Genomic DNA, 18,010 nt, shown 5'->3' on the forward strand with positions numbered 1-18,010 from the left:
CAGCCCGGCTAGACCAGAGGTCACCGGGTCACGGGTCATTGTTCCCCTCAGAACAGGAAGTGACCAGTCACGCTGTCGGTGGCGACATCATCGGGTTAACGGGAACCGACTCCATCAGACGATCCGGTCAGAAAACATCCATAAAAACAGCCATCAGAACCAGAACATCAGAACCAGAACCGTCCGTCTGAAGTCCAGCTGTTTTCTCAATATTCACTCATTTCAAACTTCAAACTAAACCAGTTAGCATAGTTAGTTATGCTAGGATGCTAACTAATTAAACTGAATGTTTGCTAACCAAATATTTAGCTTCAAACTAAATCTCCAGTTTGAAGCTAAAACTAGAAATTTATTTAGCTTGAGGTAAATTTTACCCTCCAACTAAATATTTGTCCAAAAGATACATATCTGGTTTGATAACTAAAAAGCATATCAGCTAAATATTTACCCTCAAACTAACTAACTAATTATTTAGCCTCCATCTAAATTTCTAGTTTGCTAGCTAAATATTTAGCTCTGAATATTTAGTTTGGACCTATGACAATTACAAATTAATGAATAACAGTGAAAATTTGACTTTGAAACATAAACTTTTGCATTTCTTTCCCTCCTATGACAAACTAAATAACCAAAATTATTGTTCATTTTTAACTTTTCCCTGTTTTCTTGGAGGCTCTTAATTAAATGCAAAGACAAACGACTCCAGAAATCTTTTACGCTCGTTGCAGAAAGAAGTTTCAAAACAATCAAAAGGTCTGACGCTGTGCTGTCGGGTTTGACCCCTGACCCCTGACAGACTCACCAGCCAGAGGGACATCGCTGAGTTGGGTCTGAAGAACCAGGAGCCGTTATTCCCTCCACAGATCCAGAGCCGATGGACTGGGAGCGTTGGGACGACTGACCAGCACCAGCCCAGCAGTCTGGCTCCGACCCACCAGCTTCCTGAGCTGCATTGTTCCAGCGGCGCAGAAGGAAACACGTGAGCGCCGTGGAAAGCTGCAGTCAAGAGATCACTGCATGGAAAGTGGGAGCAACCAGAGTCGATTGTTTTCTCTGATCTGCTCCAAACAGATAAAATCTGTTGAACCCAGAGAAGTCCAACAGGAGGGTCCAATCAGACGGCAGCAGGTCCAAACCTGCTGCTAAATGGTAGAATTAGCACTTTATCAAGTTCAGAGGACTCCAAAGCTTTTACACTACATCCAGTCATCCTCCTCATGGTTTGTTAATAGGAGAAAAACAGAAATTAGCAGCTCTTGTTGTGTTTTCTCAGTTTTTTAAAGTCCAGACTGGAAGCATCCTGATGCAGATTCAAACGTTTCCAATGACATTTTTTCTTTGCCCATCAGAAAACAAACTTTATACCATCTTCAAACTTCTATTCTTATTATTATGAAGCCAATAAAATAAGCCACCTGCCTCATGGCTGCAGACAAACAAAGAAACACTCTGAACAGGGAGGTTAAAGGTCAAGCACGTCCCTCTGAAACCGAGGTTAATGGAAGCCATGTTGGATCCATGAGACATCAACATGGCCGCAGTCTCAACACGACTTTCAGACGCAGAGGAGGCGTTTTCTTCTCTGGCTGACAAAATGGTGGCCATGTTTCTGTTCTGCACACACAGAAACTGGATATTTACCACCTGACATATTTACCATGATATTTACCATATTTACCATACAATCTGATCACTAACATAAGAACCAGAGGGGGAACGCAGGGGGAACGCAGGCGGACATGAGGCGGTTTGTGTTCATGTAGGTGGAATGGATCCTGAACAACCTGAAACCTCCAGGATCCTCAGAAATCCTTCAGAAACAGGGGCGGCTTTCTGAGAGCTCAGAGCGCTCACTGCCCCCTGCTGGTCCCTTCAGACACTGCAGGCTGCGGAAGCAGCTGCTGTTCTTACATAAATAACTGATACCTGATAAGCAGACTAAATTAGTCATGAAGTCTGTGAATAAAGATCATATCTAACGCTGCACACGCTCCGGTTCTGACACGTTCTGACTCATTTAACTCATGATCCGACGCAGCATGGAAAAAAAACAAACCAAACAGGTGAATCCAGGAGCTTTGAGAGAGAAAAATGACATTTATTTGTTTCAAATGATTAACATGGCTGGAAATACATTAAGAGACGACAATAATTAAATTCCTTGATCATTTTTTCTTGCATATTTTTGTAGTTTTGTTGTTTTAATGCTCCGACTGTGTCTGTGTAGCCAGTTAATGATTAATCGATTACTAACTTAGCCGATTATTTCAATAACCATTTCATCACAATTAATCCGATTAATAGTTTCAGATCAACACCAGAGTTTCATCTCTGTCTCTACAGCCCTCAGTTAGCAGGGTAAAGGTTAAAGGTCGTGACCCTGAACCAGTACGGCTGGTTTGGATAGATGAAACAAGATGGCCGCCGGTCTGAGGTCTGTGCGTGGAGATGCTGAGGAAACCGCCTCAGACGTCTCCTCAGCATCTGCCGTAACCATGACGACGGCTCATTATCAGCATGTAATTATCATCAGTAGCAGGAGTTTGAAAAGGTTGAGTTTATTAAGAAGAAAGAAGCAGAAAGGTCCTGATTAGAAGCTTCTTTTCAGTAAAACATCTTTTTCTCACCATTTTAAAATCGCTGTTCTGGTCATTTGCGTCTTTATTCAGCCAATATTATGATTAAAGTTCAGCATCTGTGACCAATTAATCACAATTAATCAAAATAATTATCACTTCTTGTTCAAAAACTTTGTGCTGCCAGATTCTTGAACAGACAGATGAGCTCCTGCACATCTGTCAACATCTGGCACCAAGAGGGAAATCAGGTCCACTGAACCCGTTTCCAAGGTAACGCGACAACTGCTTCTCTCTTCCAGCCCTGCGACTCTAAGCCCATGTGACAGAAGGTCAGAATGAGGCGTCTGCAAACCAAAGAGAGGTCATGCTCAAGAAAATCCACTTTACAGTCACTTTGAGACGCCGAAGGACCGGCCTGGACGAGGACTGTCCTGTCTCTGTCTCTGTCTGTGTCTCCGTCTGTGTCTCTGTCTGTGTCTCTGTCTGTGTCTCTGCCTCTGCCTGTGTCTATGTCTGTGTCTCTGCCTCTGCCTCTGTCTGTGTCTCTGTCTGTGTCTCTGCCTCTGTCTGTGTCTCTGTCTGTGTCTCTGTCTGTGTCTCTGCCTCTGCCTGTGTCTCTGTCTGTGTCTGTGTCTCTGTCTCTGTCTCTGTCTGTGTCTCTGTCTGTGTCTCTGTCTGTGTCTCTGTCTGTGTCTCTGCCTCTGTCTGTGTCTCTGCCTCTGTCTGTGTCTCTGCCTCTGCCTGTGTCTCTGTCTGTGTCTCTGCCTCTGCCTGTGTCTCTGCCTCTGCCTGTGTCTGTGTCTCTGTCTGTGTCTCTGCCTCTGCCTCTGCCTGTGTCTCTGCCTCTGCCTGTGTCTCTGTCTGTGTCTCTGTCTGTGTCTCTGTCTCTGTCTCTGTCTGTGTCTCTGCCTCTGCCTGTGTCTCTGTCTGTGTCTCTGTCTTTGTCTATGTCTGTGTCTCTGCCTCTGCCTGTGTCTCTGTCTCTGTCTGTGTTTCTGCCTCTGCCTGTGTCTCTGCCTCTGTCTCTGTCTGTGTCTCTGTCTGTGTCTCTGTCTGTGTCTGTGTCTCTGCCACTGCCTGTGTCTCTGTCTGTGTCTCTGCCTCTGCCTGTGTCTCTGTCTGTGTCTCTGTCTGTGTCTCTGTCTGTGTCTCTGCCTCTGCCTGTGTCTCTGTCTCTGTCTGTGTCTCTGTCTGTGTCTGTGTCTCTGTCTGTGTCTCTGCCTCTGCCTGTGTCTCTGTCTCTGTCTGTGTCTCTGTCTGTGTCTCTGTCTGTGTCTCTGCCTCTGTCTGTGTCTCTGCCTCTGCCTGTGTCTCTGTCTGTGTCTCTGCCTCTGCCTCTGCCTGTGTCTCTGCCTCTGCCTGTGTCTGTGTCTCTGCCTCTGCCTCTGCCTGTGTCTCTGCCTCTGCCTGTGTCTCTGTCTGTGTCTCTGTCTGTGTCTCTGTCTCTGTCTGTGTCTCTGCCTCTGCCTGTGTCTCTGTCTTTGTCTATGTCTGTGTCTCTGCCTCTGCCTGTGTCTCTGTCTCTGTCTGTGTTTCTGCCTCTGCCTGTGTCTCTGTCTGTGTCTCTGTCTGTGTCTCTGTCTGTGTCTGTGTCTCTGCCTCTGCCTGTGTCTCTGTCTGTGTCTCTGCCTCTGCCTGTGTCTCTGTCTGTGTCTCTGTCTGTGTCTCTGTCTCTGTCTGTGTCTCTGCCTCTGCCTGTGTCTCTGTCTCTGTCTGTGTCTCTGTCTGTGTCTGTGTCTCTGTCTGTGTCTCTGCCTCTGTCTGTGTCTCTGCCTCTGCCTGTGTCTCTGTCTCTGTCTCTGCCTCTGCCTGTGTCTCTGTCTCTGTCTGTGTCTCTGTCTGTGTCTGTGTCTCTGTCTCTGCCTCTGCCTGTGTCTCTGTCTGTGTCTCTGTCTGTGTCTCTGCCTCTGTCTGTGTTTCTGCCTCTGTCTGTGTCTCTGTCTCTGTCTGTGTCTCTGCCTCTGTCTGTGTTTCTGCCTCTGTCTGTGTCTCTGCCTGTCTGTGTTTCTGCCTCTGTCTGTGTCTCTGCCTCTGTCTGTGTCTCTGTCTGTGTCTCTGTCTGTGTCTCTGTCTGTCTCTGCCTGTGTCTCTGTCTCTGCCTCTGTCTGTGTCTCTGTCTCTGCCTGTGTCTCTGCCTCTGCCTCTGTCTGTGTCTCTGTCTGTGTCTCTGTCTGTCTCTGTCTGTGTCTCTGTCTGTGTCTGTGTCTCTGTCTCTGCCTCTGCCTGTGTCTCTGTCTGTGTCTCTGTCTGTGTCTCTGCCTCTGTCTGTGTTTCTGCCTCTGTCTGTGTTTCTGCCTCTGTCTGTGTCTCTGTCTGTGTCTCCGTCTGTGTCTCCGTCTGTGTCTCCGTCTGTGTCTCCGCCTGTGTCTCTGTCTGTGTCTCTGTCTGTGTCTCTGCCTCTGTCTGTGTCTCTGTCTGTGTCTCCGTCTGTGTCTCCGTCTGTGTCTCCGTCTGTGTCTCCGCCTGTGTCTCTGCCTCTGCCTGTGTCTCTGCCTGTGTCTCTGTCTGTGTCTCTGTCTGTGTCTCTGTCTCTGCCTGTGTCTGTGTCTCTGTCTGTGTCTCTGTCTGTGTCTCCGTCTGTGTCTCCGTCTGTGTCTCCGTCTGTGTCTCTGCCTGTGTCTCTGCCTCTGCCTGTGTCTCTGCCTGTGTCTCTGTCTCAGCCTATGTCTCTGCCTCTGTCTGTGTCTCTGTCTCTGCCTCTGTCTGTGTCTGTGTCTCTGCCTCTGTCTCTGTCTGTGTCTCTGCCTCTGTCTGTGTCTGTGTCTCTGTCTGTGTCTCTGCCCCTGCCTCTGTCTGTGTCTGTGTCTCTGCCTGTGTCTCTGCCTGTGTCTCTTTCTCATTGGACAAGGACGGACAGAGACCCACCCAGACGCCAAACAAACGGCCTGACGTTTGTTTGGCCTGATGTGGGATTCCTCCTTCCTGATGAAAGAGCCGCAGCGGTTCGGTTTCTGACTGCAGGAGGCAGGAAGAGACGGAGCGGAGTCCCAGACTGACTGGACCGGACTGGAGGCAAAAGCTGCTGCTGGATGATCCGAGGCCAAATAATGGCAGAACAAAAGACGCTGCTGCTGCAGCTGCTGCTGCTGCTGCATCAGCTGAGCATCCAGACTCTTCAGGTTTTGTTTCAGGAAATATTTTACCTCCAGCAGGATTTTCCTCCTGAAATTTGGAAGTTACTTTTTGAATTGATTAATGGTCACAGTAATCGACAGAATAGCCGATTTAAAATAATCATTAGCTGCAGCTCTACAATCATGATCAGTTACCATGACGATCTGCATTCGTCCTCTTAGGCGCAGCTGTTCCCAGCATACGACAGACCAAACAAATAAACCTCGTATTAGCTCTGCACTTTATCAAATCATGGTCTAATTTAACTCAAAGTTTAAAAAATCCTGGTATAAAGTTATAAATATCCTCTTCATGTCCTAATTAAAGTATCTGGAGCGGCTGTGCGTTCCCCGCTCCGTTGGCTCCACAGAAACCCCGACGTGCCAAACTCTAATCTCACGGTCTAATTTTAATCTGCACTTGTGTTGTAGGCATGGCAGCGCCGCGGATTAGCAGCAGTAAAATAAAAACACACCGAATGACAAAGAGACAAAGAACGCAGCGGGAAAGAGGAGAAAGAGAGGAGAAAGGAAGGAGAAATCAGGTGTGAGTGTAGATAAGCTGCTCCTGATAACGGCTCTGTTAAAGTAACGCGCTCTGTTCGTTCCAACACCTTATCTAAATATACGACTGTTTGCTACATTGTTTCTGTCAGACTGTGAGGTCAGAGATAAAAACCTGCTGGTCTGTTCATTAAACCAAAGCTTCTCCAGCATTAAATACCTTTTATTATCCAGATGAAACAATAAAAATATTTTAAAATATGTCATTGAGACACAGAAAGACTGAGGCAGAGCTGCACTTGGTTATGAAACAAAGACCGAATCATTCTGTCTCGTTTCCAGATGATATTTTCACAATAAAACGACGTTCAGCCACCGCCGAGACGAGAGCAGCAGAGCGAGTTCTCACACTGATCAGATGGGAAACGGCGCTGGAAAACACTTCCTGTCATTCCGTCGTTTAGAAAAGTCACTGCAGAGCCGCCAGTCGCAGAGCAGCAGCTGCACAGGACGACGAGTTTGATGTTGGAAGAACGAGGAGCCGAGAAGGTCAGATGGAAACGAATCCGTCCTAAAATCTGACAGATCACCACTGAGAATCGTCCTAACATAACACCAGAGATGAACACAGCAAAACCAAGGCTGCAAAATTATCACACAAAAATGATTAAAAGGAAAATTTACTAAGAGAGGAAAAGAAGAAAGACATGAAGCAAAAGAAAAAAGGGAAAAAGTGGACAAAAACAAAAAACAGCTAAAAAAGATTCAAAAGACCAAAAAAAACAACAAAGAAAAAACAAGAAAAAGGGAAAAACGAAAAGAAGAAAATAGAAAATAAAACAAACAAATGGAAAAATGGGAAAAAAGGGAAAGAAGAACAAAAGTGGAAAAAATATAAAAAGCCAAAATGGTAACAAATCTTTTGAGTTTCTTTTCATCTGACATCAAACAAAAGAGAAACATGATTCACTTTAAGCACATAAACAAAAACATTTCCATCTGTTTTCACACCAATTATCAGGAAAAGTCCTGAGAAAATGTGAAGCTGAACTCCAGGATTTTAACTCCTGCAGAGCCTGAACAGCCTGAACCGGACAGAAAGGTGATTATCTGGACCAAGAGAGGAGAAGTGATGGAGACCAGAACCAGAACCAGAACCCTGTGACATATTTCACTGAACAAATGAAGCTGCATGAGGATAAAAACAGAGAAAGTTCATAATGACGCTGAGAGACAGAGACCCTGAAGGGAGGAGGCTGTGATGTCAGCAACACGATGAACTTATGAGTGTTTGAGCAAAATTAAATCATCCAAGTAATGAAAAACAGATGCAACAAATTCCAGACATGTAACTTTAACCCAGAAAGAATCAGCCGGTTTCAGCTGAACGTGGCAGAGCTGCACAGACTGGTGGGGTCCAGGAGGCTGACGTCACGACAGACAGACTGACAGACTGACGGCCTGGTGGGGGGTCAGGGAACTAATGACTCAGCTACCGTCACAGAGACGCATTTATCTGATATAGACTTTATTATCAAGCTCATTTCCTGGGAAATCAATAGTTTCTGTGGAGCATTAAAAGGTTGGTACATCAGACTGAACAATATCATTTTTTAAAAATTATTATTATTATTATTATGTTGGCCTCAGAGAGTCTATTAACTTCCTTAGCAGTTATGTGTCCATCCAATTGTTATGTGAACTTTTAAAATGGTGGGAAAATGGAAATGCGAATTAGGCATGTTTCCATCTGTTAGCTTGAAGCAAATCAACCAGATGTTGACGCTACACCAGCTAGAAACAGGAAGTAGCGGTAGCAACCTAGCATGTTGCTACCTCTAGCAAACGTCTTGGGCTGGGAAACTTTAGAGCTTTAGCTCTTTATTGGAAAAGCCAAAAATCACCTCAGCTAAGCAAAACAACTTTTAACTTTTGTAAAAAATTGAGGCAGTTATTTTTAATTTTCTGTTACATTAAACTACTTCAAAATATGCATAAAAACATTGAAACACTGCTAATCCGCTAATCCACTAATCTGCTAATGTGCAGAGCTAATTCTTCATTTAGCGCTAAATTTGAAAATGTTTAGCACACTTAGCTTCCCATACATACATTTTCCACACACCACTAACTAAATCATTAATTGTGCTAACTCTAAAGTGCTAATCATAAACATTAGTTATGCTAACGCTAAAGCACTGTACAAAGATAGTAATTAGATAATGCCAAAGCAATAATTTCAAACGTGTTGGTAGCCACCATGTGTCGATGAAATGCTATGTATCATTAGCACATGGTTATGTTGAAGTTAGCAGTTTAGCATTAGCTTCTGTCAAATGTTTTTATGGGACATTAGCATTATCTGCTGCTACATAAAGTATTTGTATAGCGCTGCAGCATCAACTTCAGATAAATACGATGTTTTGAAGTGCTTAACATGAGTGAGCTACTCTTTACAATTAGCATATTAGTGTTAGCGCAGCCACAGTTTCTTACAGCAAAGCATCCTCAGATCATTTCCCTCTCAGTCCAGTAAGACGAGCATTCCGGTGTGAATACCTCTGGAATTCCTCTGCAGCATCGGAATGTGTTGGTGTGCAAACCGCTCCGCTGCAGGACCAGTGAGGGCGAAGCAGCAACAATGATCTGCCTCAGCTTGTTACAAGGCTTGGTGTTCAAGTAAAGAGAGGAAAATAAATCCTGGGGTCTTTCTTCGCGCCTGCATTCAGAGCAACTGTAGCACGTCAGAGGGGAGATTTATTACGTCCCCAAAGAAAAAACTTCTCCTGATGATGAAAACATGATTGGGTGACGTGGGAGCCCGACTAACTCCTGCTCCACCGTGACAGCAATTACCCTCACGGCCCCGAAGCATCCGACTTTTCCTGAAAAAGTCCTGAAAGGAAGAAAAGGGAACCACGAAAAATCAACAAAGGACGTTTTGGAGGAAAAGGGATGAAATGTGGGCGAGCGGAGCTGCCTGTCCATCACTGGGAAGTGCACTGAAAGGCTACAAAAGCCCCCAGAGAGAGTCTTTGGGGGGGCTTTTCAACGTTGCCAAGAGCAAATGCTTCATCGCCCTGCCAAGTATCAGAGAGAAGACAAGAAAATTCCTCCCACACATGGAGAAAAATCAACAAAACTGGAGGATAAAGGCCACTTTCAGAGGAACACAAAGCCATAGGAGCCGCTGGTAGAGGGCCAAACAGAGTGTGTGATGTAGCAGCGATGCAAGGAAGCTTCTGATTTACATTTTAAAAAGCAGACATCAGTGTGACTGAAGTGAACATACAGTCACTTCATGCCTTAATCCATCATCTGACCTGCAGCCTGCTGAATCAGAGTCACTTTAAGCAGCTCAATGAAGCGTCTTTATTCCTCTGATTCCACAGACTTCCTGGACGATGTTCCGCATAAACGACTTGGCCGAACAAATAATCCTTCATCGGATTCTCTGATCCCATGAATGCAAAACAGCCGAGTTCGACTCCGAGAGCAAATCCAAACTCATCGAGTCGACGCTTCCTGTTGGTCTGAGATGAACTCATTCATCTCATCTAAACGTAGCAGAGATTTACCGCCTTCACACCGCCTCCATGCTGCCTTCACACAACTTTTACACTGCCCTCACACCGCCTCCATACTGCCTTCACACCACCTTCACACTGCCTCCATACTGCCTTCACACAACCTTCACACAGCTTTAATACTGCCCTCACACCGCCTCCATACTGCCTTCACACAACTTTTACACTACCCTCACACCGCCTCCCGACTGCCTTCACACCACCTTCACGCCACCTCCATGCTGCCTTCACACAGCCTTTACACTGCCTCCATACTGCCTTCACACAGACGGTGCTGTTCTATGATTGTAGAAAGACGTGAAGTATAACGAACCTTTTCGTTTAACTTTCTTCTTCGCATCCCGTCTGTTTCCAGCTGATTTGTCGGCTGCCTCCCCCTAGTGGTCTGGAGGTTTTCTGCTTCGCTGGAGCCAGTTTACATTCTGCATTTTCCGTTTGCTTTCACTTTTCTGTTGCATTTATTTTCCTGTGAATTGGAGTTTCCATCATTCATGTGTTTGTGCCTCCGTAGTTTTAACACCTATCAAAATAAGCAATCAATCAATTAATAATGATAAATTAAAATGATCATTTCCATTTCTGCAACAGTCGCTATGGAGACGCTCCCCTTATACGTCACTGAAAAGCCGCCATTTTGAGAAACGCTGCAAACATTTGACACCCAGCTCACACTTCCTGCCACTCTCACCTGTTTTTCCCGTCTAATGATTATTACTTTTTGAAATGCAGTTTTGGTTACAGAGAGTTTTTAATCCATTTTAATTATTGTTGTTTTCTTTGTTTATTTTGAATATTTAAGATGTTTTTCAGTTCTGGTGTTAAATGTTTATTATGAATTTAAGATTTTTGCTCTTTGATTGAACATACTTGCATTAATAAGCCACTATTATTATTATTAAATGGTCTCAAAATGAAAATATTACTTATTGCAACAATTTCTGGGATAATTTATTGTGAATCATAATCTGCTATGACTGACCTCATGGTGGCTCTCCAGTGTAAACTCTGGGATGTTTGGTGGCCGTTAATGAAGCGTTTTTATTACCCTGGAGAAATTATTTCTCTCATTTCCACACATCCAAAATCTAAAGCCAAAAACTAAAACATTTCTCCAGAGGTCGGTTAAACTTGACCTTTGAATCGCCCCCCCCCCCAGCAGACCAACAGAGGCGGCGTTGTTCTGCGGCGCGCGGCCACTCAACGCCGCCGGGCCGAGGGGAACCGCCGGCCTCCCAGGGACGCTAACAGAGGACGCTCTGTGTGCCGAACGGTAAAACATCCGCTGGAATGCAGCGAGGGCCGCAGGTGACTGGGAGTTCACTTCATACCTTCATGTTCAACCCAGGAAGCCCAAACCGCCCAACCCGCCAGCCGCCTCACGCCGCGGTGGGAAACTCAAACCGATGGGAAACATGAACACATGAACCTTCAGGTGTTTCAGGCTGTTTCTCCTGATTTCCAAGCAACGTTCAGCCGTTCAGTGACTCCCATCCATCAGATCCAGCCAATCAGAGCTCCGGTTCTGCAGGATCCACATCCTGGATGACGGAGCCTCTTCTCTGAGGAGGAGGAACCTTCAACCATCTCCTGATCCGATCTCTGATATTTGAGGCACGACTCGATTCAAAATCCATTTTCAGTTACAAACGATTATTGATAATGATTCCATCTTCAATCTATCGGTGAGTGAAGGATCCTCATGATCTACTCCAGTCCGCTGTACGAGTCAGAGACATTAAAGTCGTCCTCCATTTTGTTTTAACACAGCGAGAGCGCCCCCTTTCTGCAGCCGGACTCCTCTGTGGATGACGTTGTTGTAATTTCCATCCAGGAGTTTTTAACCTTTGTAGTTATTTAGTGAAGAATCAATAAAAATGTGCATAATTACAGAATCAGGACTGGAAATGGACGAGTTGCAGAGAAATATCAACATTTCTGCATGAAAGACGGCCATTAACCTTCTGACCAATCACGCGCCGCACCATCTGCGTTGTTTCCGAAGTTCTCAAGCTTCATTTTCAACTTTGGACACGATAAAAGTTCTGTCCAGATCAAACGATGACTGCATGGCGACTTTTATCGCTTCTGACGTAAAGAACTTTGAACTGTATTGCTGTGCTAATGAATCTGATTGATTGATCGATTGATTGAAAGGTCAAGGGTCAGGAAAAGAGCAGATAACATCTCTGCAGATCCCACACATGCTGGACATGAACTGTTTGGACTTTGACCTGCAGGGCGGCGCCACAGACACAGTTTCTTCCCTCAGACCATCCGTCTCTATTATTTATAAATATGTTTCTGCACAATCTTGACCAATCAAGCAGATTCTGATCAAACAACTAAAACTGCAGAAGAAGAAAACGTTGAGGAGGCGAAATAATTCTCCAGGATTTTATTTACAGTTCCATCCAGTCGTTTTAAGATTTTATTTGACAAGTTTATTGTTTTAATGTTGTTATAAACACAATGAAGCAGAATAATTAAGCTCTAAAACATTTTTATAGGTTTTCCTTCAGAAAGTTCGTTTTTATTGTTTAAGCCTCCATCTAAACAGGACGCAGCTCCATCAGACTTCACTTTCTGGTTGTAAAACAAGAAAAAATACAATAAAAACTCCAGTCTGCTGCATTTTAATCAACTCAAGCAGATATTTAAATTAAACCGCATCAGACCTCCTTCAGAAAATAACTGATGCAAATTTGGTGCAATATAAATAACCTCCATAAATAAAAGTTATTGTTCATTCGCGAGCAGCAGCAGCTTGTCCTCCGATCAGCAATCGGTTTTTATTTGAACAATCAGCTGCTCAACATTTGACACCAGAGTTTCAATCTGCTATTCTGAGCTGGGAGCGGCTCGCTCAAGTTTACTACGGAGCAGAAACAAGAAACAATATGCAACTGTTAGCACCAGAATCAGCCTTTAGCTCCATTTAAAGCCGTAAAATACAGCAGCAAACCCATTGATCTGATCTGAAAGCCGTTTCCAGTCCAGCTCTCAGCTGTTCGTCGGCATGCAGGACCCTCACAGCTTCGCAGCTCTGCAGGAAACACACAGGAATGCTACACACACCAACACACACTGACACAACCTGTGTATTGTTGGAGTGTGAGTCCATCGTGCAGCCGGAGAAAAACAAACAGCTGAGAGCGAATCTGAGAGGCTAATCTGCTTTTTAAAATGGATTTTTGACAAATAAAAGCAAATTAGGAATTACTTTTATAACTCTTTTTATATTCTTTTATTAACTTTTAGAGGCACCCGTCTCATTTTACCCAGGAAAAGGTAAAATGAGACGGGTGCCGTCTCATCTTAGAGGTTAAATTATTTTTATCAGAAATCTAAAGTTCTGAATAATCTTGGTTTAACTCAGTGACTCAGGTTTTCACACCCGTATTTAAACTGAAATGTTTCTTCCACCTTCAAAGTTTGTTTATCCTGAACAATGCAACCAGTAAATTGATTTATTTATAAATAAATCAATTGTATAAATATCTAAAATCAACATTTAAAGAGCAACTAACCTCCAAATTAAGTTAGCTTTTTTTTTTTTACTTTTTAAAAATAATTCTTTCCTTTCCATCTTTGTTTTTGTAAATTCTGACATTTTTGTGTAAATTTGATTTATTCTGATATATTTTTCCATGAAACCACCGCAGTGCTGCCCTCTTTGGGTTGAACGGTGGTTACTGCAGTTGAATTTTCCGATTGGTTCCAGAGGTGCGCACATTCAGGTGCGTTAAAATAGTCCAGGAATTACGATTCTTCTCTGTAAAGCCTGAAAATCAGCACAAATCAGAAAAAAACTGCAGAAAATCTGAGTGGAACAACATTTAAACTTCTGTGGAGAAAAGAGACTTTCAGCTGCTTCCATCCACCACTCCATCACTCCGTCTTTTAAAATATTACAGAGACATTTTTGCAGGAAAAAAAGGAGTTGTGATGTCATCAGAATCAAACCCCAACAAAACGTTGCATCATAACTCTTTGGTAGCTTCTAGTAAAGCAAGAAAGTAAACCTGTATGTTCCATCCATCCATCCATCCATCCATCCATCCATCCATCCATCCATCCATCCATCCATCCATCCATCCATCCATCCATCCATCCATCCATCCATTTTCTTCCTCTTATCCGGGGTCGGGTCGCGGGGGCAGCAGCTTCAGAAGGGAGGCCCAGACTTCCCTCTCCCCAGCCACTTCTTCCAGCTCCTCCGGGGGAATCCCAAGGCGTTCCCAGGCCAGCCGAGAGACGTAATCCCTCCAGCGTGTCCTGGGTCTCCCCTCCTCCCGGTGGGACCTGAACTCCTCACCAGGGAGGCGTCCAGGAGGCATCCTGACCAGATGCCCGAGCCTCAACTGGCTCCTCTCGACGTGGAGGAGCAGCGGCTCTACTCTGAGTCCCTCCCGGATGACCGAGCTTCTCTCTCTAAGGGAGAGCCCAGCCACCCTGCGGAGGAAACCCATTTCGGCCGCTTGTACCCCTCTCAAGGAGACTGGTTCCAGAACCAGAGCCATGCGTCGAGGTGAGGCCGACTATTTCTAGCCGGAACCTCTCAGCCTCGCACACTAGCTCCGGCTCCTTCCCCACCAGAGAGGTGACGTTCCACGTCCCAAGAGCTTCTGCAGCCGAGGATCAGACCGCCAGGGTCCCCTCCCTTGGCTGCCGCCCATAGCACAATGCACCCGACCCCTTTGGGTCCTGTATGTTATGGTATTTTATTATATAAGAAATGTCTCTCCATAAACTACTTAAACAGTCCAACAGCCAAGAGGAGATGTTAAAAAACAAGAAAACTCAATAAAAAACAGGCAGTATTATGTATATTCCAGCCACATAGGATCACTTTATAGCACAATAAAGTAATTATGTTACTTTATGTTGATATAAAAATGCTCTATACATGAAAGATGACTCAGAAGAAAGTTGGTGATTCGAAATTGGGTCTATGTCTCTTTAAGAACCTCCTGTTCTTACCGAGTAGGAGGTTCTTAAAGAGACAGGCTGCGCTTTGTGTGTGCTCCATGACAACCTCTAAGGTTACCATGGAGATTGAAGGATTTCTCAAACAAGCATGAAAGAATCAGAGCAACCCTCCAGGTATGTGTATGATGAGGGAATAACAAAATAACGAGATGTAAACCTCAAAAAATGTAGATTTCACAGGATGCTGCCCCTTTAAGGATCGAGGCTCAGGAGAAATCTGGCATCAGATTGTCCACAAAGAGAAATTATTCCAACTCTTCTCAATAATCCCTGCTGGGATTAGATGTGTATTTATAATAAAATGAACCAAAAGCTTTTCCTCCTGATGTCTTCAGGACTCGCTCGTCTCTCTTGTTGTTTTTGGATAAATCGTTGATCAGATATCATCTGTCACGCAAACATCCACATATTTATGCTTCCATGTTAAAACAAGCTGAAACACGGCAGTGCCGGTCAGAGCAGCATTCCCACCAGACTCCGGATCCCTGCTGGGACCTCAGCCGGGTTTATCGCTAACCGGAGGGAAACAGCAGCTCTGAGCTGAACCGGCTTCACCTCCTGCTGCTCTGATGGACGACAACGCAGCTGAACGCCACGAGAAGAGACGGAGAAACATCAGAGAATCAGAACAGACGTCTGTGTAGGAGGAGAGGAGCGGATACAACCCAAACCAGCCCAGGTCCTCCAGGTGTGATCAGATGGATCTGTGATCAGATCCAGCTGTGATCAGATGGATCTGTGATCAGCTGGATCTGTGATCAGATGGATCTGTGATCAGCTGCAGACAGGAAGTGGGACTCTTCCAGCTTCCTTTCATTAAGGTGAACGGTCTACCTCAGTGGTGTCAAAGTCATTTTTATTTTGGGCCGAATCAAAAATCTGAATGTTCTTAAAGGGCCGGTTGCACCAGAATCTATTGATAAAACCAATTTAACTGTTAAAATATCAATAAATAGCTGTTACTCCTGGATTTCTGATTATTTTAGTGTTTATTTTTGCAATCAAAATGACAGATTTTGTGGTGAATATTAAGAAATATTTGTAATTGTTATTTTTTTTACAGTATTTACGTTAAATGTGATTCTATCACTCGCTCTATCGGTTACGGATTCAATGTTTTTGACCAATTTTGAGAAAATTAGCAGTAAAATCAGGACAAAAATGTGGACATTTTTTGATTTTGTGTGATTTTTGCAGATTTGTGAAAAACTGGACGAACCTATTGATGTAATTTGGAGTCCAGAGGGCCACATAAAAAGCTACGGCGGGCCAGATTTGGCCCCCGGGCCTTGAGTTTGACACCTGTGGTCTACCTGGTCTACCTGCCTCCCACACAGAGGCAGGTTAAGATGGAGGCATTGGGTCCTCCAGATGTTCCCCAGCTGAAAAATGACTCAGTTCGAGAACCTGGAGACAGTTTGAGGAGAAAAACCTACGATTTGACCGAGGATCAGAGACCAGATGGACTTAAAGTTTTATTATTCTTCCACGAACAGGTTAGGATCGATCTATACTATACAGCTTTGAAAAGCAGAAGTGGAGCCTCCTGCACAACCAATCAGAATGCAGCAAGTGGTTTCTGGATGGCAAATCAACAACAACAAAACACTTGTCTTGTGTTTTCCAGCAGCCATTGTGCAGCGCATACAGTGGGAAAACCAGCTGATCAAACGGACTAGGTTGCTAAGTAACGGGTGGAACTCCACTGTGGTTGCTAGGTAACAGAGCAACGACCAGCTCTTTTTCCAGACACCAAAAAAATCTGTAACTTGTTGCCCAAAACAACTGACTGTTTTTTAAGTGTTCAAATGGAAGAATAAAACATTCAAAACTTGACTTTTTATTAATACATCATCTATGGTTTTAGTATATTATGCAGTATCACACTGAAAAGTGACAATAAAAACTATTTATTACATTTTTTGGTAACTTTATGACTGAGTAACAGCAGTTAAAGCCCCACAAACAGAAATAATGCTCTTAAAAACATTCCCATTTTTAATGAGTTTCTTTAGGACACCAGTCACATAAAGAAGTTTTATTTATATCACCAAGCTGCTCATGGTGACTGAATTTATGATTTATTGAGGCTTTCGATGACCAAACAGTGGAGAAAACGGTAAAAGTATGAATCCCAACAACAGGGATGAAAACATGAAACCTATCGTAAAAATAAATCAAAATTCTCATTATGATCAAATGTATCACATTAAATGCCCACCACTACATGGGAACATGGTGTTTCTGCTTAAAGGTTCAAGAATTGGACTGGAAAGCAGTTAAACTTTATAACTTAAGGAAAACTTTATAAAAACCAGATGACCAGATTAAAATGGCTTTCCTGAGACTTTTGCGGCTTCCTCACCTCTTTCTTCTTCTCGTCCTCATGCTGGTAAAGGGGCATCTGCAGAAAGTCCTCTTCGCAGCAGATGAAGCTCACCGTGCATCCCATCCGAGCTCCTCCGCAGACCCATCCAGCAGAGCGGCTTCCTCCCGGCCTCTCGCCCGGTTCCCCGCGGCTCCCTGCGGCTGTAGGCGGCCAGGAGTCAGGACCTCATTGCGGCCGAGCTGCCCGCGGCCTGGCCGGCATCACCGCGCTGGAGAACCCGATCAGCCCTGCGGGGAAGTTTCCAGGTGTTTCCGCAGCTGCTCCGCCAGTCTGAGGGAACAAACAGGTAGTCTGCAGGCTGCGGCTGGAGCGACACTCACTCACCTTTACGTGTGTCCCAACAAGCCGCTCTCTGATTGGCTCTTCGTGCTGTCGCTCAGGATCAAAGCGCACATGTTGGAGAAGTTTTAAAAAGCTTCTGGTTACTTTAACTACCAGCTATGAAACTAAACCACGTTCCTCTTTTCATATTTTAAACTCAGCGGCATCTGTTAGTCTGGACTCAAATATTTACTGCGAACATTTGGCTCTGAAGTTCAACTGCTGTTTGATGTCGTAACACCGCCCCCTGCTGTTTGCTTTAGAGCAAAGCAAGTACACCAACGTTACAGTCAAACCTGAGCAACAATATGGATCATTTAGCCATGAGAAAAAGAATTGGGGATCATTTTTTAGTCATATTTTCACCCTGCTATTCATATAAATTCCACAATAAGTAATTAAATATGTAATTAAAATATTTAACCAATTATCTTGCTTGATAATTAAATATTTAGGTCCAAAATAAATATTTACTAAGCAAAATATTTAGTTCAGAATGTAAATACTTAGCTCTAACCCAAATATTTA

At 44.2% G+C, this 18,010-nt stretch overlaps 1 protein-coding gene across 12 annotated transcripts in view; it reads right to left on the reverse strand.

Annotated features, from left to right (window-relative positions):
* The window catches only part of tns1b (tensin 1b), a 126,660-nt gene extending 109,014 nt beyond the window's left edge, over positions 1-17,646 (reverse strand). For 5 of the 12 annotated variants that reach the window (XM_081604727.1, XM_081604738.1, XM_081604731.1 and 2 more), the window contains exon 1: positions 17,138-17,644. In XM_081604727.1, coding sequence (XP_081460853.1) covers positions 17,138-17,224 — 87 coding nt within the window. In that variant the 5' untranslated portion in view covers positions 17,225-17,644. Of the gene's footprint in view, positions 1-802; positions 919-17,137 lie in introns of those variants that run through there. The other 7 variants (XM_081604733.1, XM_081604724.1, XM_081604728.1 and 4 more) reach the window with 6 other exon arrangements.
* Positions 17,647-18,010: the final 364 nt, after the last annotated feature.

Source organism: Poecilia reticulata, chromosome 2 (assembly GCF_904066995.2).
Source record: "Poecilia reticulata chromosome 2, P_reticulata-male-v2, whole genome shotgun sequence".
Lineage (NCBI taxonomy): Eukaryota > Metazoa > Chordata > Actinopteri > Cyprinodontiformes > Poeciliidae > Poecilia > Poecilia reticulata.